General features: G+C 41.3%; 2 protein-coding genes across 2 annotated transcripts; both read left to right on the top strand.

The window, feature by feature from the left end:
• The first annotated feature begins 6,665 nt into the window (after positions 1–6,665).
• tslig3a (tRNA splicing ligase complex subunit 3A) lies at positions 6,666–10,895 on the top strand. The gene is made up of 8 exons (XM_087802442.1): positions 6,666–6,785; positions 7,099–7,247; positions 7,325–7,459; positions 8,561–8,742; positions 8,801–8,881; positions 8,944–9,060; positions 9,393–9,560; positions 9,964–10,895. The coding sequence occupies exons 1-8, from the start codon at positions 6,748–6,750 to the stop codon at positions 10,585–10,587; spliced, it is 1,494 nt and encodes a 497-aa protein (XP_087658568.1). The 5' UTR covers positions 6,666–6,747; the 3' UTR covers positions 10,588–10,895.
• Positions 10,896–11,615: 720 nt separating this feature from the next.
• Positions 11,616–21,727, top strand: LOC148069143 (uncharacterized). Its single transcript, XM_087802486.1, has 8 exons — positions 11,616–11,838; positions 15,407–15,492; positions 15,574–16,111; positions 16,846–17,332; positions 18,801–18,865; positions 18,943–19,039; positions 19,106–19,224; positions 20,790–21,727. Exons 1-8 carry the CDS (start codon positions 11,692–11,694, stop codon positions 21,171–21,173), a joined length of 1,923 nt encoding a protein of 640 aa, XP_087658612.1. The 5' UTR covers positions 11,616–11,691; the 3' UTR covers positions 21,174–21,727.
• The last annotated feature ends 1,528 nt before the right edge of the window (positions 21,728–23,255 follow it).

Raw genomic sequence — 23,255 nt, 5'->3', positions numbered from 1 at the left:
CGTTTCTTCACTTCTAGACTATTTAAAGATTAATCGATGATCTTCACTGCAACATTTTTAACTGAGGCAAAAAAAACAAAAAACAGATCCACCAAACTGTCCTCGTCATGATCCTCTTCCACGTCACTGATCAGGTTCTTCAAAAAGATGAAGTTGAAATTCTTTTATTGTCAAATCAGGAAGAGAATATTCATTGTGCGACTGTGTTCCACAAAGTTACTTCCAAGAGCTGTTAAGCTCTTTCTTATCAAGAATATTTCAAATTTGTTTCTGTTTTTAAATCTATCAATTATATATTTTTTAATGCTTTGATGTTGTATACCTTGTCTTTGTTTAATATATATATTTAGCTCTTTCTTAATCAATATTTTTACGTCTATTTTTATGAATAAGCTCGACAGACGTTGAGTTTTTTCCCATTTTTATGATTCATTTTTCAACAGTGGTCCCCATCCATGGACCCAGAACCGGTGCAGGTTGGTACCACACGGCATCATTTTTTATTCTATATTACTGCTTAAAAACGTGTTTTGTTTTTCTATGAAGTAACATTCGTGTGTAGCTTGTTTACTAGAGAAAGAGTGATTTATTTTTTAACGTTTTTTTATTGGTCGGACCGTGAATTTAACATGAAACTCATGGTTTCATGTAAATGTTTGGGAACCAGAAGTAAGAAAATGTCTGTGTGTATTTGTGTGTATTTGTGTGTATTTGTGTGTATTTGTTTCATAGATAATCTCCAAACCATCCTCTGTCCATTCATCTGTCACCGCCCTCCTCAAGAACCTCACCTCAGTTCTGTTGTACCTGGACAGGTGTTCTTGGTGACGCCGGCGTGGACACAGGTGAGAAGGTCACCGGATCCTGGAGTCCAGACGGACTTCGGTCCTGCGGCTGGAAACGTGACTGAAACGTTTTACGACACGTGAACCATTAGGACCTTCGGCGACGTTCAATCTCGTAAGTGATCCAGGCGTGGACGAGATGATCTCAGCCTCCCTGGAGAAGTGACTTTTTACAAGTGTGCTGGTCTCGTTAACGACTCACTTCATCAAACCTCAGCTGGAGCCGTTGATGGTGGAGTAAATATTCCTAATACGTCTGTGACTTTTACAAGAAACCCATTCTTTTGTTTTGATGACACTTTAGCAACATCTGGACTGTTTTATCGTCTCGGCTGAAGGAGTTTTAATTCTCCTCGCATCAACATGCTCGCTGAATTATGGCTTTCTTTTGGAGCGAGCGATCAGAAGCTGCAGAAGTCCACCACGAGCTTCTTTCCTCAGGTCACTGAGGAGTGTCGTGGAGCTGCACCACGTGACGCGGCTGTCACACGCAGGACAGCAGTGGCCTCTAGTGGAGCTTTGCTGCAACTGCGGCCAGATGTAGCTAAATAATGGAAGTTAGGTTAGGTTAGGTGTAACTTTATTGATCCCTCAGGAGGTCTCCTTCGGGAAATTGTTTTTTCCAATTAGCCACAGCCATTCAGCAATTATTCATAAAAAATAAATAAAAATAAAATAAGAACAAGAACAAAGAGAAATAAAGAAAAGAACAAGATGATACAATCTTAGTCTAAAGATAAAGAACATATTAAAGAATAATAACAAAGACATCATGATGCCTTTACTCCACTCCTGCCCCCGAACTCAGAATTGTATATATTGTTTATTGTTTATTGTTACATTATTTATATACACTGACACTCAAATGCGATTAATTCCCACTCAGAAAAGTCAGTGGAATTTTTTTCAAACGTTCTTTAAAGTCGATACCTCATTCGAATTCTTCGTATCCATTGGTATTGCTTTTTTTATAAACGTTTTTATTCTTAAACACATTTTGATATGCTGTTTTTCCTATAATGTGTTTAATAAAACAGCTTTATTTGTTTTCTTTCTTGCATGCATTTGTGTAATTACTTAAATTAACAATATGTTTTGATTGTGTGCTTTACTGTATATTCTTCAACACGATTTAAAGTGATTTTTTTTGTGATAAAATAGCTTCCATACCCTCCTTACCACCGACCAGACCCTCTCCCTCTCTTGTCTCGTCCGCCCTCGTTAGATCTGGCAACAAGATGGCGCCCTCGGGCCTGGGCGCCACCTGATGCAGATCGAGCGAAACTGTGAACCCCCCCCCTATGTCAGTCTCCGCCGTCCCGCCACGTCCATCCATCACCTCCCATTTATCACTCCGGTCGACTGGCAGGACCATCCGTCAGAGCCTGAACGTGTCGGGCTCGCCCCGAGGACTCCACACGGCGAGGTTCCAGATCGAACCAGGTCCACGTCCCCCGTCGGAGGAATGTCTGGAGCCTCTTATTTTTAGTCCTGACCACGGTGGAGGGAGAGCGTGACCCCTGACCCCGAGGTCCCGCACTGACATTCAGTGTGACATTTTTTTGCAGAGGGACGTCACGACTAAAAGGTCGCTGCCGTTCCCGGGTCTGAACGGTAGACTCGACCCCTCGTTGGAGAAAGACAGAAGGAGACTAGCTTTGGAACGATCTTCTCTCTCTCTTTGCGTTTGATGATCTACTGACTCTTTCAAGAAACATCTTAAGACGTTTTTATTTGTTCAGGCTTTTCCTTGATTTTCTGGAACTCCTGTTGTGTTATCAGTTTCATCTTGATCTTTAAAGTATATACTTTATTTAATATTGTTTTGATTGTTTAAGCGCTTTGTGACCCTGGTCTGGAAAAGCGCTATATAAATAAAAACGACTCACTTACTTACCAGAAGAAACGGATGAGGTGCGAGCGTCGCCGTGTCTGGTTGTTATTCTTGAACCACTAAGAGACTTTAGGCATCATCTTAAGAGTCAGTAATTTAAGCAAAACATTGACAAGTATCTTAAAACGACGGTCTTTCGTTGAGCTCCGCGCAAAGGAACTGGACTCCGCCCTCCTGGAGGGTACAAGAAGACGACGACGACGAGGATGATGACAACCATGATGATGACGACGATGATGATGATGGTGATCTTCACAGCTGCATCGCCGAGGACATCTGGGACGAGCGACACACTCGCCTGCACACACTCTTCTTATTAGCAGCTCCAGATTGGTGGTCCCGAGGCCCAGATGCCCGTGACCTCCCCGCGCCCCCTAAACACACAGTCTTTGTGATTAAAGCGTGATTGGCAGCGCCGGTTATTAGTTCTAATCTTGGGCACATATGCGAGGTGGTGGGCAAAGGGCAGGCGGCGGTGTGTGCCAGGCGGACGCCACACGGAGGCTAATTCACTCTGACACACGATCAGAGCACAGTGTCATTCTCACACACACACACACACACACACACACCTTTAATGCACAGGAGAGATTATCCTTTGGCAACACACACACACTCGCTCTCATGCAGCACTTCAACACAAAAGTGGCATTACTTAAGCGTCGCTGAGGAGCGGCACTTCTTCACCGATCAATTGAATCTCAAGACTCCATCAAAGGTCTTAGATCTGAGCCTCAGGAAGGTGCGGAGGTTTTTCTACCTCTGGCGTCGTCATCGAGACATGTTGGACACGTTTGTAATCATTAAAACGCTTGTGTCCGTCGCTTACGATAAGGCGGCCGTATGACTTGCAGTCTCAAGTTCAAACAGGTTGTTTTCAAATACTAGCAGAGAAATATGAAATTCTTTCAAGCTTCATCTGTAAATATAAATGTAAAACCGTTTCAAGTTAGCTCTGTTAGCTTGTTATCTGATGCTAGCAACAAAAGACTTCATATAGAGAGTTAAAGTTATCTCAAGACACTTGAGAGTTTCAATAACACAGTGGCAAGGGAAAAGCTTTTAACAGGCAGAAATCTCAAGTAGAACCAGACTGTGTGATTTGCAGACGGTTGGGAGGAAGGAGAGGGAACCGTGTAGAGAAGGGAAACGTGAACTCAGTGCAGTCAATAATCGAGGCTAGCTAGCACTGGTACTTCCAGTAACTCTAGTCTACTTTTTTCTACAAACTTCAAGTTCTTGGATGTAACTTTTAATGTCTTGAGGCTCTTTTTCTTTAACTAAATCTTACAACAACAGACACATTTGTTTTTAAAAGCTAAATTAAAGTGCTGGAAACCCAGCTGCAGCTAACAAGTGCTAGCTAGCAACTGCTAATTGTTTTGTTTTTTATCTCCATATTTCTGGAATACACTAACACTACCACCCCAACTCAGAAACATTGACTCATTCCCCCATTTCAAATCAACAACTCAAAACACATCTGTTTAAAACTGCTTTTTCCATTTGATGCTATTCCTCTACTCTTTTCTGCTACTTTTTATGTATACATATTTTATTGTTGTGTTTTAAAAGTTTTATGTATGTAGCCTATGTATGGTGACCTTGACTGCCAAGAAAGGCGCCTTTAAATAAAATGTATTATTATTATTATAATAATAATAAATATAGCTGCCAACCCATTAGATTTTGCAACTGATTGATTTTCTACTCTTTTTCTGCCATTCTATTCTCTTTCTATTGCTGCTTTAAGGCTGTTTTAAATGTATATTGCGGTGACCGTGAGTTTCCAGAAAGGCATCTTTAAATAAAATGTATTATTACTGAATAATCATCGTTCTCTCCTGGTCCTAAACATAAGACAATTCAATTTAATCTGCTCCTTGTTATATGCAAGTGACATCTTGAGAATCGGGAATATGGAAGTTTGTGAGCTCAAAGTCCAATATATCTTTTTATTATTGTTAAAACAAACTTTGTGGAAATTGGGAGGAGGTCCTGGTGCCGGCACATGACACACCTAACAATTAAACAATCAAACAATTTCCCGAAGGAGACCTCCTTAGGGATCAATAAAGTTCTACCTACCTACCTCTGGGACTAGTTTGAGACGGATAAGGAGAGAGTCTGGGGCTCTTTACATGTGCCGCTGCCCCCATGACCTCGGTGAAGAAGAAGATTATCGTAATGGATCAGCATTTTCTTCACCTATAACCCCCCTGAGTCGAGGTGCTGACCACTGCAGGATGAGCAGCAGAAGTGGCTTGTAAATATCATCAGGCGTGCGGTCATAATGTAACGGCGGACCCGCTTGTAATGAATCCATCATTTGGTTTCGGCTTCATGAGGTTTTAATGTGTGTTTTCTTCTGAACGATGATGGCGTCGTAAAAGCGTCCCTCTGCCGGCGCCCCTCCCTGCAGTCACACGAAGGTGCGGACATATTGCGGCGGCCACGTTCCACCGCCTCGTTAATATGCAGACTCTTCCTCTAATTGCAGCGAGAACAACAAAACAACATATGTCAGGCCCTCGGAGGTCCTGCAGGCTCCGCAAATGAAGAGTGATGCTTGACAAATGAACGTGAGATGGCCCACATAAATCAGCTTCTGTCCTCACCCTGCAACAACAGGAGCATCTATCAGGGGGGACGCGGGAGGGGGGGGGGGCATTAAGGACCCTTTGTCTCCTTCAGGTATCAGAGCGAGAAAGAAATACCGTTGACTTGATGCTTCTTTCTGTCAGAGTTCATCAACGTCCTCCTTCATTTTAACAGTATGTGTGTTGGTTCTCTGGCACTTCAAGACCCGGACCCCCCGGAACTGTGATCCGATTTACATGCATTATAGACAATTAATATTTACACTGTTTATGTTTTCCCTGCAGATTTCAGGACTTCCTCTTAGTTGAGTTCAACGAGGAGGAGGCCCTGGAGCAGACCCAGGACTCTCAAGTCATGAGTGGGCTCGTTTTAATGTTTATTTCTACACAGTATTCTCTGTCATTTCCAAATGTTTGTAGGTAAAATAAATGTTTGCCTGCAAGTTACAGAAGTAGATGTATAGTAGTAGAAGTACTGACCTGCATAGAATACAAAAATAATGTTTATTTTATTTTAATATGTTATTTTGTATTTATTATTGTATTAACTATAAATAAAACTTGCCTAAGTGATTTGTTTAGGACTTTTTTTCCATTTTTCTGGGCCCGCAAAATTATTTTGAAAATATTAAGAAAAGTATTGTCTTATTTCGGTTTTTATATTTTTACTTGTTTTCATAAAGGTTTATTCATATTTTATTCAAATAATTAGGCCTCTCGTTTCGAGACTCATTTTCCCATCATAATTCATTTAGGCTTCTTTAGGCTTGACAGCCCCTGACAACAGTGGCAGTATATATATAACGTGGCCCCTTTATTTCTTACTATTTTTCTCGAAAGGTTTATCAATATTTTTTTCACACAATTAAGGTGATTTTGTGTTTATTTAATGAATTTTTTTTAAACGTTTTTCCATCATAATTCGGCTCTTTGTGTCTCTCTTTACGCGTGACGGCCCCTGACAACAGTGGCAGTACATAATGTGGCCCCTGAGAAAATGTAAGTGCCCACCCTTCCTCTAAGTAATATAATAGGTGACGTTATTTTATTTTGAAGATGCTTAGATGTATATTTTATATATTTTCTCTTTAGTTAAACAACTGTTTGCATCGCTAAATGACTTAAATATATTCTGGTTTTATTTTATTTTAAGAGCCTGTCTCATAAACTCACCCACCAAGGTCAAGTCTAATGTCAATCATCTCAGAATCTATTTGATTTATTTTGGTTCTCACGCCTGTATAAATACGCTGTACTTTTCCCAGTCCGTCACCAGATGGCGTTGTTGCGCCGCGGCCCGCCCAGTCGAAGCAAGTGCGTAGAAGAAGTAGCAGCTATCAAACGTGTACCAGCTGATGAGGCAGCTGTATTTCTCTCAAGTCGGTCGAGAAACTCACTGAGAGCTGGAATGGAGAATGACATTCTCGTGTCTTTGGAAGATTTAGGGTGAGAACGAACTTTGATTCAAAGCTGTTTCCAGGCAGATCTTGTCCGAGCAGCTGCGAGCCGGTATATTCGTGTGTAGCTCCTGTTAGCATTGGAAGCTAATGTGACAGCTCAGGGTCTATTTCTGGACTTGTGTCTTCTTGATAAACATCTTCAAAACCAACCACCCCGATGAGTACCACAATATGAGACTGTTATATGAATGTATTCAGACTCTCTGGAGGACGTGGTTGCGTTTCTCAGTCTAAAGTTCTGGTTTAAAACATAAAAAAAAAACCATAAATGATAAATAAAACTTTCATCTGTGCTGCAGGTACCAAGGCCCCCTGCTGGAGGACGGGGCCCTCGATTCTGCTGTGAATGGAGGTGCAACGTCACCTGAGTTCACAAAGCTGTGCAGCTGGATCGTCTCCGAGCTCAGACTGTACTGCAAGCTGGAGGAGAACGTCCACGCCACCAACTGTACGGGCGTCGATAAGTGTAGCCTTTGACCTTTGAGAGTCCGAGTTCAAACGTGCTGTATTCTGTTTCGCCTGCAGCTCCTGCTGAAGCCGAGAGCTTCCAGCTGGAGATGAGCGGCCTGTTGTCCGAGCTGGCCTGCCCGTACGCCGTCCTGACCAGTGGCGACGTCAACAAGAGGCTCCTGAGCAGAAATGACTCCCTGCTGCTCGTCGGTAATATATAGTCACACGTGCATCTGTTTTTATTTTTATTACTATCACAGAGAGCCAGTTGTTCAAAGGTAGGTCCTCTAAGGGCTGGGGTCGGTGCAGGTTTAATGGACAAGACCTTTTAAAATGGGTTGTTCAGGAAGGAAAGAAGCATTTTAAATCCTAGATTTAATCATAAAGTTGGATGTAGATAACTATGATTTAAAAAATAAATAAATAGGTATATCCATATGATTTAAAGGTAGATTTCACAATGTAAATGTAGCAAAACTACTAAAAGGGGTTGAATATCAACTTGTATCATTTTGTCTTATACTTTTTTTCATATTTATGTGTTCAACTATTAGCGTGGGGAAGTAGATAAAGTAGACACTACAAGTAAAGTAAAAGTTAAATAATCAATATGTATGTACTTCATCACTGTATATACATTCGCATTTCCAACACTATTTGTTCATGTATATATTTTTTATCAGATGAGTGGAAGTGAATGTTTATTTTATTTTTGTGTTGTGCCTCATTAAAAAGCACGCACGCACGCACGCACGCACGCACGCACGCACGCACGCACGCACGCACACGAAGGAACACCACTATCCATTGTTTTCTTTGCAAGTAGCCCACATGGTAAAATGTTGCAACTACCATGCCACAGGGATCTGTTAAGGTCCGTGAGGCATGTGTTACTGGGCCACACAGAACGAAAAACTAATGTATATCATTTCTGATCTATCGATTTATACTGTCTGAAATGTGTTTTGGTTTGAAATTTTGTTGGTTTTTTTTCCCCTCTGAAGTAAAATTATTGCGCGACTCTTGACAGATCAGTCAAGTTTACTCCAAAACCTTTAAACAAGTAAAAATCAGTGAAACACAATTTATTTGATTTATTTTTTGTGTTTGAAAATAATGTAGGCATTTAATAGGTCCAAGGTGCAGCAAAGGTTGGGGACCCCTCATTAAAAGCACCTAATAGTCATGCATGTGGATCAGGGTGATCCATAATTGAGATCATTTTGATTGAGATTACAACTGGCCAAGAGTGAATCACTCGTATATTTCCAGTCTTATGTTTTAAACGCTGCTTCACTCCAACGACGGCAGGTTTCCTAGTGTCTGAGTTGGAAGCTTCCAGGATGATCCTGGTCAACACGCCTCAGAAAAAGGCCCAGGAATCAGGCACCCCTGTGTTCCAGGAGCTGAAGAGCATCTGTGTGTCTCTCGGGATGTCCAAACCTCCAGCCAACATCACCATGTTCCAGTTCTTCAGTGGGATCGAGAAGAAGGTTGGTGAAAGCGTCACGACTCATGGTTGAAGGTCGGAATAACAAACCATGTTTCCAGCTGAAGGAAGCCATCGGCAAGGTTCCGCCCACTCACGTCGGAGAGCCGCTGATGAAGAAACCTCTCGGGCCGTTTCACATGGTGATCACTGACGGTGAGTCCCGGTCTCGTCACCAGTGGCTGACTCTGGTTGTCCCTGTCAGGAGACACTGGAACCCATCAATCAAGCGCTGATCAACGAGTATGAAGTGAGGAGGAAGATGTTGCTGAAGCGTCTGGACGTGACGGTGCAGTCTTTTGGCTGGTCGGACCGAGCCAAGGTGAGGTGTTCAAACCTGATCCTTCACCTTTTGACAATCAGAATCATGGCTGTGATCAAAGGGGTGAATGTTCTAAAAAAATGTTTTATATTTAAGAGTAAATGTCAAGAAATTGAACAAAATGATCCTTTTTAAAAGGATGTTCTGATCCATTGTGGGTCATTTCCTTTCAATGGCTTGCATGAGACCCCAGACCTATACAGTGGCCCCTTACAACAGCCACTGTTTATAATGTGCACCCTGAGTAAAGATCAATTGCATTCAGACTTGTGATTGGTTATTCCTGGCTTTGTCTTCACCATATTCCTCATCAATTTTCCTTTTCCCGACAGAGTCGAGCAGAAAAGTTGGCGAAGGTTTATCACCCCCTGCGCTCCAACCTGCTCACCAAGAGCCAGATCTCAGTCGCACATCTTCTGGCCGCCCGACAAGACTTCTCAAAGATCCTGAGAACCAGCAGTGGAAAGATGCGTGAGAAGACCGCCTGTGCCATTAACAAGGTGAGCTGGAACTTTTCCGCGCCTGTTGATCCGTTATCTTCCACCAGGGGGAGCTCTTGGGTTAACGGGTTTTGATTGAGGTATTAAACATACACATCAAATTAAGACGGAGTACTCATAATAAGAATTAAATCAATAATAAATATAAATAAATGGGCAAACAGTGATGCAATAATAAAACAATGGTGATAACATTTGATAAACACAATGATAAATAAAATGATAAGTATATCAGCAATAATAAAAGTACAGAAGAAAAAAAATTGGGGGAGGAATTATAAACGCCTATCAATCATTATATATTTTTATTTAATGAATTGACTGCAGTGGGCAGCATCAGAATCTCCTGTGGGTGCGAATCTGGCACCGGGTTCACTCCTTGTCTGTCTGTTTTCCCCGTCAGGTTCTAATGGGTCGTGTCCCGGATAGAGGAGGACGGCCCTGTGAGATCGAGGCCCCTCCTCCAGAGATGCCCTCCTGGCAGAAGCGGCAGGACGCCCCGCAGGGGGGAGGACACTATGGCGGGGGAGGACATGGAGGCGGCGGTGGTCGCGGTGGCTACGATCAGTATTCGCAAGGAGGCCGAGGAGGCTACGAGAGAGGAGGAGGAGGAGGAGGAGGAGGTGGAGGAGGAGACAGAGGTGGACGAGGAGGACGGGGTGGGAGAGGACAGGGGAACTGGAACAGTGGGGGCCGAGGTGGCTTTCATCAAGGTCACTATCAAGACACTGGAGGTCATCAAGGAGGTGGCCGGGGGGGCTACAGGGAAGGGGGCAACAACAACAACCACGGAGGCTTCCAGGAGCCGAACCACCCTGCAGCAGGTGGAGGAGGTTACCATGACAACCATCAACAGGACAGGGGAGGGGGTCGTGGGGGCCGAGGAAGAGGAGGACGAGGAGGCGGCTGGGGAGCAAGAGGAGGCCAGAGCTTCAACCAGGGCGGACAGTTTGAACAGTTCTTCCAGCACGGCGGGCAGCACTACAACCAGGCCGGCTTCAACCAAGGTCGCCAGTTCTCCAGTTGAAGACGGAGCGGGACATCACGGCGGAGCTCGGCTGCAGACCAACCGGTTCTGCTCCAGTGCGACACAGCGGTGGTGTCGACTCTGGACCGGACTCTGCTGTTTTGACCCGTCGGGACTGTTTAGTAGATAATAAATTCTCCGGAGGGTTCGAGTGTGTTGCGGCTTTCTGTGTTTCCGACATCGGTGTCGTGCTGCTGAAACCCTCAGACGTCTGAGAACTTCATCTTCATTTAGCTCCTGTGTTTGGGAACCTCTTTATTTCCTGGTTTGCATGGACGTGGGACTGAGAAATAAATGTTACAAATGAGTCTGCCTTGTTGAGCAGTTCTTGATCAATCTAAGTGTTGATGAAGCAGGAGTGTAGCGTATTTGTGTCTAGTTTTTTTTCTTTATTATTGAATAGGAAAATATCTCAATCAAAAGAAACTTTGCTTCAAGATTAGATTTTTTTTTGTCTGAGGATCTAACCACTTTGCCACCATTGCTTTTTTTAAGCAATGAAGTTGCTTAAAAAAACAAGTGTTTAACTGGTTGAAATGGTTTTCTTGGTAGTAATACTTTGTGTCTAGACCATATTATGATAGGACATCTTTTTAAATAAAAGTGAAATGTTAAATAGTTATTTTTAAATACATTTTTAATTATAACTTTTTTCCCTAAATTATATTTTTATTGGAGAACTGTATGGATTGGCGCATTTTGCTTGGATTTAATTTAACTGAAGCAGCTTTTTTTTTTTATTGAAGCTATATTTATGAAAGCTATCAATAAAGAACGATTCTAACGTCCATACACTACTACATTTTAGTATTTGTGACTCGGTATCTTTTTTTGAGAGTTTATCATAATTACGAACAAAATAAAAACCTTCAAAGAAATAACATATCGTATCTTTAGATTTCTTATTTCTTAAACTATTAAGACAACCTTTTTTGTTTGTTTTTTTTCCCAAACGAACATTTACAAAGTCTGCCCAGCAGGGGGCAGTAGAGTGTTCACAACAAAGGAAGTGACGTCAGCGGCGCGAATGGCTGCCGTCGTCCGGTGTTTTGGTTGAGAATCGTGTACTTTAGATAAACTGCTTTATTTCATGAGAAACTCCTGATGTTCCCTGGAGCACCGAGACGCGGCCCGCCTCCCTTTGGACCTCCGCCTCAACATGGAGCTGCCTTCGGTCCGAGCGGACTGTTTCCGAACCAGGCGGCGGGACATCAGTACCACGGTGGCCCGCAGAGAGGACACTTCTTCGGAGTACGTACCTGTCGGTGCTCCAAACTGTTAACCAGTTAACTAGTTAACCCAAAAACAACATCAATACTTCAACTGCTCACAGTCACGAGCGTGTTTTTTTGTCACAACTTCAGAATGACACGAGAAACTAGAGTGTAAATGTAAATAATGTGGTTTAGAAAATCAAAATATAAATAATACTTTTAGTTAATGACATCTCCATCCAATAATAACCCATTTTAACTCGTGCTATTTACGATATAAAATCTCTTCGATTTTAATAATACTACTAATAATACAATTTATATATTTTTTATTAAGTTTGCCGTCATTCATTCATGTTCTATCACTTATTTCATTTTGTGGGGGGTGGAGCCTATCCCAGGTTCTTCAGGTGAGAGGCAGGGGACACCCTGGACAGGATGCCAGTCTGTCCCGGGACACACACACACACACACACACAACCTATGGACAATTTTCTCCAAGTTCCTCAATAACTCTCTGAATATTTCTGGACTGTGGGAGGAAACTTGAGTGCCCAGAGTAAACCCACACAACACAGAGAGAACATACAAACTCAAACACAGAAATGTGAAAAGTTGCCTCCGTTCCGACTCGGAAGCGAACCTGCAACCTTCTCGTTGTGAGGCGAAAACCACCATAACCACAATTTGAAGCCGAACAACGTCTTCCACCAGGAGGACGTCAGGTAAGTTTTGATTTATGCTTTATTATTGTATTCACAGTTTAGTTTGCTATGGTTTTCTAATCATAGAATAGTCATTTAAACACAGGAAACGATAACTAGAGACATTGTCGGGCGTTAATGCATCTATAATAAGCACTTTAAATGATAAAGTCGTGGACAACACAAAATCATAAAGTTCTATGGATCGCTTTAACTATTGTTGTCATTTTCTTTCCTGCAGATATAAAGGACAAAAGTAAGGATTTTACCTGAATAAATGCTCGCCTGCGTCCACGGATTAAAGATTTGTATCGTAAACTGTTGATAACATGTAGAGCAGACCATTGTGAGTTCATTAAAAAATATGGAGGTTGGGAGGAAACAAAACTCAAGTGTGACAAAAACGGACGCATTTTAATGTTCACATCGTAAACGACATTATCATCATATTTTTCTTTGAGTAAATGAAATCCAGTCAGTGTTGCAGCCAATGTTTACACCGAGACCATCGTTGTTCCAAAATCCCTAATCATACGATAGTTTTCTCTGCAGAATCTAGAAGCTCAGTCATCCAGGAGCGACTCAGAGTAGAACCTCTGGTCCTCCAAGAGATGGCGGCTGCGCTGGTTCATCTTGTCGTGATGTCCTCTGGGCTAGTGTTCCTGTGAGAGGAGGTCTCGGGTCAGACTCGAAAGAAAAACCAAGAGAGGAAGGGAGGTGACTGGATGGAAGGAAGTCTTGGCTCTCTTTACTGCAGCTGCTGCCCCCCTGACCTCAGGTGACGGGAAGAAGATGACGATGATTGTTTTCATGTCATACATGTTTTTTGACTTGTTTTATAAGCTCTGTGTAAGGTCTTCATGAATGTTGTGTCCAATAAAATGTTGCTACTGTACGTCAAGTTTTAACAATCAAAAGTGTTTTTTAAGCTTTTCTGTCGGCCATTTTCCTTTTTTTTAGTAATGCTTTTAGACACTATTGCTGCTTACAATAATCAGTCCTGCAAGTCTATATGAATAAATGTAATTATTACCAAATAATTTGACACGTATCCCCAGCAGATGGAGCACCTTAGATACGTTGTTTAAGTGCGGTATGTTATTGACGCCCATTGCATCAGCTGCCTCCTCAATCCCTGAAGCAGGGGTGGGTAATTATAAATTCTTCAAGGGCCACATTAAATTCTGTCAATGTTTTTAGGGGTTGTCGAGCAAAAAGAAAGACGAGAAAATACCTCAAAAAAGGACATTCATCATTAGGCCGTGACTTTTATTAAGCTAAATAAGCTGCAATTTTATTCTTGTATATAGTTTTTTTCAAAATATTTCTTCAACTAACTTAAAAAAAATGGGGATTAACATATACTTGAAAAATTACACAAGAAAGAAGGGAAAAAGTAAATATGTGTGAAAATGTAAATTAATAATAAATACAAAATACATTTGTTAATGCATTAGAACCATTCATACATGATCATACTTTGACATTACGAGGGCCGCTTAAATATAGTTCAAGGGCCGCATAAATACAGTCAAAGGTCTGCCCTTAAGGAAAAAAAAAATCCCAAACTGGGATTTGGACTCAATTCGGTAGAAGTCCCGGGTGGTTTGTTGACCCAGTGCCTCTGGTATCCTTCAGGCCACAATGCGTTCAACGTGAGTCGTCGATTTGCGCCACACGCCACCGTGTCTCCTTTTTCAAAAATATTTAAATTGAGATTTAAAAGGAAAAACCAAGAGTAACACCTACCCTGACTGTGTGGGGCAGTATGTAGGTTCTAAGTCACAGTCGCTCCCAACAGAAGGAAGACGCCCACTCTGCTGTGATTGGTCAAGCATGAAGGGGCGTCATCAATCCAAAATCTCCACCTCCAAGGGACTCGTTGTATAAACAAAGCAGGGGATGATTACAGCTGGCTCGAAGAGAAGTTTAGCCATTATTACATCATAGTGGACTCCGCTCTCGTAACCTCTCGTCCGCCGATATTCCAGAGCAACTTTATAAAGTAATAAGTTCACAAAATGGTCTTGATGAAGGACTTACTGTATCTTGAAGAGAAAGACTTGAACATTTGAAAAATGTGAGTGAGTCCAGAGACTGAGAGAAACTGGATTTAGTTCTGCGGAAGATTGAGTTGCTACAGAGATGTTCACCAGTGAATCCTAAACTGTCTCTTAATTCAATTGGTTCATGAAAGTTTTACAATATTGATTATTCTAAAACAATGATTGCTTAAAAGCTGACAAACCAAACAGGCACAGTGGCCAATAGTTAAAATCACTCAGAACCCTTTAATAAGGTATCCTGCTGTGCTAATGTTAGCTTCCAACAACAACAACAACATCATGGACAAAACAAATGAAGAGAATACACTTTGGGACTTAAGAGTTTACTTTTAATTTTTTAATTTTGCCTACTTACAGTTGTTACCGTGGTTCTAAGAATGCATGCTCTGCCCCCTACAGGCTGTCGCCACACATTGCCTCAGGAGGTAATACCTATAGAGGGCAGAGCATGCATGAAGTGCAGCTGTTGTTTAAAGTTAGATAAAAATAAAGGACATCGTAGCACAGTTTAACCATTTTCAGTATCAATCAAGACAAAACTAACTTAACTTAAATCAAATTGATTTAGGAAACTCTCCGTCAGCCCAAGTGTCTAAATGATAAATTTGCGGCTCTCCGATTTGACCGCGAAGAGAATCTTGGTTTCCACTTTTATGGCAGGTTTTTAACTTCTTCAAGACGTCCATGTTCATGTAAGTAAAACGGTTGGCGTCACATTTATTTCTCAAGGAGCTCCTCGAGAATCTCTGCTGCAACATTCATCCACTGTTGTCGTTCTCATGATACAAAAATTAAGGTTTTTTAAAAATGTAATGTTTCATTCTTTCTTCTGAAGCAATTTAACAGCCAGCAGAGACCGAATCTACAACCCACCCCCCGGTGGAGACCCCCTCCAGTGGTAGCTCCTCCTCCTACAGACAGGTAAAGGTGTTTTTTATCTTCCAGATGTTCCGTTACCAACCGAGTTTGTTGTTGTGTTTTTAATTAAATTAATATTTCCAGCGAAAATCCTGGCGACGTGTTCCTGAGATGTCTCGCCGCCAACAAGCCGCTGCCCGACTACCTGAAGAGAGACATGATGTCCAACTTGGCCGACGCCATCAAGTCCGCCTCGGACCTGAAGGAGAAAATCAAAACGGACCCCGGCTTCCAAAAGCACGTGACGAAAAGCAGGAGCAGGAGTCGAGGGCGGAGCCGCGCCAAGTCTCGGGCCAGGAGCCGCAGCAGCAGCAACAGGGGCCGCAGCAGCAACAGGGGCCGCAGCAAGAGCCGAGTCCGCAGCAAGAGCCGCGCTCGCGCCAAGAGTCGAGCTCGCAGCAGGAGCCGACAGAGGAGCAGGAGCGACAGTCGGGACCGGAAGAAACGCCATCGGAGCAAAAGTCGAGCCCGGAGGTCGAGGTCGAGGTCGGGCAGCGCCGAGCGGAGTCGGGGAAGGGGTCAGATCCCTGGGAATGGCACCGGAGCCTTTCAATCACTGACCAGCACCAGCCTGTTGGAGGGACTGAAGCTGGTGCTGAAGGAAGATGTTCTGGCTAAGAAGGTAACTGACCTTCATACAGACGCTTGTCAATTATATAAAATGGGGAGAAAAACTAAACGCAAATATGTCTGTAGCTACTGCTTTATGTTAACCCCACTCTAACTGGTGGGGGTCTTTGAGGGTCGTACGGGCAAAACTGCTAGTTGAGCTTCAGACGACAGCAGACGAAGAGTTCACACATCGTTACAACTATAAGAAGATCCACGTTTGACCTCTGACCCCTCTTATCTCCAGGCCGACTCTGACAGACAGAGAATACACTTTGGGACTTAAGAGTTTACTTTAAATTTTTTATTTTGCCTACTTACAGTTGTTACAATGGTTCTAAGAATGCATGCGCTGCCCCCTACAGGCTGTCGCCACACATTGCCTCAGGAGGAAATACCTGTAGAGGGCAGAGCATGCATGAAGTGCAACTGTTGTTTGAAGTAAGAGATAAAAATAAAAGACATTGTACCACAGTTTAACCATTTTCAGTATCCAAGAGATTTGAATCGATTCAAACCTTGTGAATTTAACAAATTGATTTAGGAAACTGTCCGTCATACCTAGTCTCTCAGTGTCTAAATAATAAATTTGCGGCTCTCCGATTTGACTGTGAAGAGAATCTCGGTTTGCACTTTTATGGCAGGTTTTTAACCCTCAGACGACAGTGTGGCGTCAACATACGAAAAGTTCACACATTGTTACAACTATAAGAAGATCCACGTTTGACCTCTGACCCCTCTCCCCAGCTCCAGGCCGACTCCGACAGAGAGTCGCCCGCGGCGCGAGCGGCGCCGCACACGTTTGCGTCGGCGGAGGGCGACACTTGTCTGCTCCCGCACGAGCGAGTGGGCGCCGACTTCTCCTGGCTGCACGCCGGTCAGGAAAGCGTTGTCGCCCCAAAGCCCGACGAGTTCGACGAAGAGTCGTTCCTGTACGGGAGCCAGAACCTCGCCAGGAACCATCGGCACGAGCAGGAGTCCGAACCGCCTGAGTCCGAGCAGGCGGCGCGGCAGGGGGGACACGAGATGTTGGGCCGACAGTTGACCTCCCTGTTCCCCAGTCTGGTGGACGACAGAGAGTGCGAGAAAATAAAACAAATCTTGAACGGTTTAAACTTCAAAAACTCTGAGGAGAAGGTCCACGACGATAAGCCAGAACCGGCACCCGGAGAGCCGGATCTCAACAACCCGACTGTTCGAAACGCTCTGGAATCTCTGCAGTCGCTCATCAAAGGTTAGTTGGTTCATCATGTCAGTTCTCTTCCTGTCACATGACCTTCTGTGGTGGAGCAAGAACTAGGAAGTAGCGTAATCTACCATAGTAGTACAGATTCTGACGGTAATGTGATTTAAAAAAAAAAACGTTTTAATATAGAAAGTGTTTTTGTTTCTCAAAGATATGTACCACGATCAATGGGCTACGATATACTGTAGGAACAAGTATATACAGTATGTGAAGTATTGCCCCAGAACTTGACAGAATTTACAGACTGCTGCCATCTAGGGGCCAGAAATGTAATTGCAACACAATAGAGAACAAATGCTGTGAACATTTGCATGTGAATTAGTAGTAAAAATGATGGTAATTGAAATATAAACCATTAATAACTGTAACAAAAATAAAATGTGATTTAAAAGCCCCCAAAAATTTAAATTGATACAGTGCTGTTGAATATCTATACGTTATTGCAAAGTAAATAATGCAGTATTCAAGTAAATAATGCAGTAAATTATACAGTATTCAAGTAAATAATGCACTATTCAATTAAATAATGCAGTAAATGATGCAGTATTCAAGTAAATAATGCAGTATTCAAGTAAATAATTCAGTATTCAAGTAAACAATGTAATATTCAATTAAATGATGCAGTATTTAAGTAAATAATGCAGTAAAAGATGCAGTATTCAAGTAGATAATGCAGTATTCAAGCAAATGATGCATTGTTCAAGTAAATAATGCAGTATTCAAGTAAATAATGCAGTATTCAAGTAAATGATGCAGTATTTAAATAAATAATGCAGTTAAAGAAGCAGTATTCAAGTAGATAATGCAGTATTCAAGCAAATTATGCATTGTTCAAGTAAATAATGGAGTAAATGATGAAGTATTCAAGTAAACAATGCAGTAAAAGAAGCAGTATTCAAGTAGATAATGCAGTATTAAAGCAAATGATGCATTGTTCAAGTAAATAATGGAGTAAATGATGAAGTATTCAAAGAAAAAATGCAGTATTCAAGTAAATGATGCAGTAAAAGAAGCAGTATTCAAGTAGATAATGCAGTATTAAAGCAAATGATGCATTGTTCAAGTAAATAATGGAGTAAATGATGAAGTATTCAAAGAAAAAATGCAGTATTCAAGTAAATGATGCAGTAAAAGAAGCAGTATTCAAGTAGATAATGCAGTATTAAAGCAAATGATGCATTGTTCAAGTAAATAATGGAGTAAATGATGAAGTATTCAAAGAAAAAATGCAGTATTCAAGTAAATGATGCAGTATTTAAGTAACTAATGCAGTAAATGATGCAGTATTCAAGTGTCTATATTTTCTTACTTTTCTGAGTTTGCATGTTTTCCAATCAATAAATGACAGCATTTAAAGTACCACTTTGTCACTAGTATCAAAAATACCTTTATTGATAACTCATGGATGAAATGGAACATTTAGTTTCCTGCTTCAGTTTCCACTCTTGTTTTCCAGCTACAAAGGAGAAGCGCTCACATAGTGACTGCACAGCATCGCAGCCACATCAGGACAAACGCAAGGTAGAGTCGACTTTTTCCACAAACGTTCCCTCCTAAAGACCTGTAGGGGGCGCTCTGACCATCATCCATTTGTTCAGCCCTCCGAGCAGAAGGAGAGAAGGAGTGACAAAGAGATGAGGCTGGAAAGAGTGAAACAGCTGATGCAGGAAGTGGACGCTCTGATGAGACACGAAGGTAACGACGCTCGAGTCAAGACGCTCCAACATCCGTCCAATCGTGTGCGTCGTTACTTCCCTTCAGGGTTCAAGTCTCTCACCCCAGTGATCGGCTTCTACTGCCAGAGATGCGACCAGTTCATGGAGAACTTGACCAAAGCTGAAGGTCACGCGGCGAGCTGCCGATCTGACGACCGTCGCACGGTGAGTGTGGTTTGTGTCGCACGAAGATGTCATTGTGTGACCAGGAAAAAATGTCAATGTTGCTGTTGTACCTGTGCAGGTGTGTTTGTTGTTTGTGTGTAGGTGTGCGTCTTTGTGCATGTGTGTTTGTTTGCATGTGAGTGAGTGTGTTTTTCTCTGGTTTGTGTGCAGAAAAGAGTGTGTGTTTTATTATTTGTGCATGTGTGTTTTATTATTTGTGCATGTGTGCTGAGAGATTGTGTTTGTACATATAATACAGTATTCAATTAAATAATGCAGTAAATGATGCAGTATTCAAGTAAATAATACAGTATTCAAGTAAATGATGCAGTATTCAAGTAAATAATGCTGTATTCAAGTAAATAATACAGTATTCAAGTAAATTATGCAGTAAATTATTCAGTATTCAAGTAAATAATACAGTATTCAAGTAAATAATACAGTAAATTATGCAGTATTCAAGTAAATTATTCAGTATTTAAGTAAATAATGCAGTATTCAAGTAAATAATGGACTAAATGATGCAGTATTTAAGTAAACAATGCAGTATTCAAGTAAGTGATGCAGTATTTAAGTAAATAATGCAGTAAATGATGCAGTATTCAAGTAAATAATGCAGTAAATGATACAGTATTCAAGTAAATAATGCAGTATTCAAGTAAGTGATGCAGTATTTAAGTAAATAATGCAGTAAATGATGCAGTGTTCAAGTAAATAATGCAGTAGTAAAGTAAATGATGCAGTATTCAAGTTAATAAAGCAGTATTCAAGTGAATAATGCAGTAAACTATGCAGTATTTAAGTAAATAATGCAGTAAACTATGCAGTATTTAAGTAAATAATGCAGTATTTAAGTAAATAATGCAGTATTCAAGTGAATAATGCAGTAAATTATGCAGTATTTAAGTGAACTATGCAGTATTTAAGTAAATAATGCAGTATTCAAGTTAATAAGGCAGTAAATGATGCAGTATTTAAGTAAACTATGCAGTATTTAAGTAAATAATGCAGTATTCAAGTGAATAATGCAGTAAATGATGCAGTATTTAAGTGAACTATGCAGTATTTAAGTAAATAATGCAGTATTCAAGTTAATAAGGCAGTAAATGATGCAGTATTTAAGTAAACTATGCAGTATTTAAGTAAATAATGCAGTATTCAAGTGAATAATGCAGTAAATTATGCAGTATTTAAGTGAACTATGCAGTATTTAAGTAAATAATGCAGTATTCAAGTTAATAAGGCAGTAAATGATGCAGTATTTAAGTAAACTATGCAGTATTTAAGTAAATAATGCAGTATTCAAGTGAATAATGCAGTAAATGATGCAGTATTCAAGTGTTGATATTTTCTTACATTTCTGAGTTTGCATGTTTTACAATCAATAAATGACAGCATTTAAAGTACAACTTTGTCACCAGTATCGTAAATACCTTTATTGATAACTCATGGATGAAAAGGAACATTTAGTTTCCTGCTTCAGTTTCCACTTGTTCTCGCATTTTAGCAGGAAGTAAATGACTCGGTCAAACCTGCTGTGACTAAAGGGTTCTTGTCATTCGAAGGAAGCAAAGGTGAAAACTGAGGCGACTCAGGTTCACGACCATCATCATCATCACAGCAGCAGCAGCAGCAGCAGGTCCAACCATCACCACAGAGACGAGCCCAGTCGTGACAGGCAACCAGAACGAAAGAACTTCATCCTGAAGGAGGAGATGAGTCGAGAGAGGATGCTGATCACGGTGCCCAACGGACTGGCGGACACCGGCAAACCCAAGGAGGCCACGAAGGAGCCGCCGAAGGACAAGAATCACCCGCCGAAGAAAAACCAGGAAGAGAAGAACGACAGCAGCGAGAGCAGCGACTCGGACGACGATACAAACAGAAAATCGCCAAGAAAGAAGAAGAAGAAAGACAAGAAGAAGAAGGACAAAAAGAAGAAGAAGTAGGATGTTTTTGTAAAAGGTTTGATCCTGGACTCTTCTCTGGACGGTAAGGTAAACCCCCAGAAAGAAAATCTTTTCTCAGTTCTCTTTTTAGTCCTTCGCTGTTTCATCAAATGAAAATGTCTCTTTTCCATCCCTCAGTCTCTTTTCTAGGAGGTCGTGGTTGGGTTGCTATGGTAACCCAGCGCTTGTACTTTTTGAAAACATTGAAATAAATTTGTGTTTTTTTTATTTTTATTATGTCTCTGAAACGGTTGATGCAGCTTCAGTCTGTGGTGTGTTGCTCAGAGGAGAGAAGCTTCATCACATCATCATCACCTTCCACGTGTCAAATGGTCAAGAGATGCTGAGGAGGGAACTCTGCACCCCTGAGGACCTCATCCCTGATCTTCTGGACACTTCATGGAGCAACAACTGTCAAGAGAACGACTGAGAAACTCTCTGTGATGAGGAGGAAGTTTGATGATGAAGATCTTAAATTGCTGGACCTCAGGAAGTGTGTTTGTTTATATAGTTTTCAGTAATTCAGTTTATTTTCATACCTACTGTCTGTTACATCAAATAATTCCATTCTATTGTAGATCTTCTACATTAAAATGTGTCCTTTGTTGATGTTTTGCATGAAGAGCTTTTTTTGTCGCTTCACAAAACACTTTTGTTAAGTAAATTGAATGTTATTTTACTCTTTTAAACCTTCTAGTACAGCTATTTTATGTGCTTTAGAGTCCATCCCTTCAGCACGTTCAGTCATACACACACATTCATTAAAATGAAGATTTTCCTCGAGTGTGTAATTGCGATCGTGACCAGCAGATGGCGGCGTTTTCTGAGAAACTGCGAGACTGACATGGTTATGGCGGGTTGTTTATTATATTCCTTTACTCTTGCCACGTCATTTCAAATGATTCATATTACAGTCGTTTAATTGTGTACTTTTTCATTTCGACTTATGAGAGTTGGTTGTCTGTCTTTGTGTGCCGTGCGACAGACTGGCGTCCTGTCCAGGGTGTCCCCTGCCTCACCCTATGATTCTGGGATAGGCTCCAGTCTCTACCGTGACCCCGTGACCCCGGGATAAATGGGTCGAAGATGAATGAATGAAGACATTGATAACCGTGTTGTGCGATTGGTTTTTTTTCAACAGTTTCAAAAACTGATGAATCAGCATTTGTTCCTGCTTTTCCACATTCACCCCTGTGTGTGTCAGAAGAGAACATGTTTTCCGACGCTGGCGGTGGAGGTGTGTCACTCAGAGCAGTTAATGTGTGTGAACACTGGTGTGTGACCTTCACTGCTACTTTCATCTGCAACCACAGCTCAGATATTCAGACTCTGCAGCGTTTGTGTAGTTAAACATAAGGTGTTAGTGAAAGGGTTTTTTTCAGGGGGTTTTCTGTGTGTGGTTGTGTAAGAGGTTGTCTTTGTGTATGCATGTGTGCGTTTGTTTTGTTTTTGCGTGTCTATTTTCTCTTTGCATATGTGTGTGTGTGTTTGTCCTCGTGTTTTTTATTTTTTAACGTCTGAGTCTAAATCAGTATTTATTTCTGTTTTCTATTTTTTACTCTGTTTGTCGACGTTTGCATTTGTGTGTGTGTTTATTTTGTCTGTGTTTGTGTATGGGAGTGTGTGTGTATAATTGTGTATACATATTTATGTAGGTGTGTATATGTTTTGTATTCATGTGTGATTGATCAAGTTTGTGTATATTTATTACTTTGTGTGTGAAAGTGTATATTTGTGTGTGTAACCTCTGTCTTGGTGTGTGTGTGTATATTATGTGTAAATATTTTTGTATATTTGTGCACAAATATTTCTGTTGGTGTGTATACTTTTTGTATATGCGTGTGTGTGTGTGTGATCAAGTGTGTTTATATTTTTTACTTTGTGTGTGAAAGTGTATATTCGTGTGTGTAATTTATATTTAGTGTGTATATGCTGTATTTCTGTACGTGTGTATAGTTTTGTATGTGTGAGTGTGCGTTTGATCAAGTGTGTGTATATGCTGTATTTCTGTACGTGTGTATAGTTTTGTATGTGTGAGTGTGTGTTTGATCAAGTGTGTGTATTTCAGTCTGTATGTGTGTA

This window comes from Callionymus lyra, chromosome 11, assembly GCF_982586985.1.
Source record: "Callionymus lyra chromosome 11, fCalLyr1.hap1.1, whole genome shotgun sequence".
In the NCBI taxonomy this organism is placed as follows: Eukaryota; Metazoa; Chordata; class Actinopteri; order Syngnathiformes; family Callionymidae; genus Callionymus; species Callionymus lyra.
This window is presented reverse-complemented; position numbering and strand designations above follow the sequence as displayed.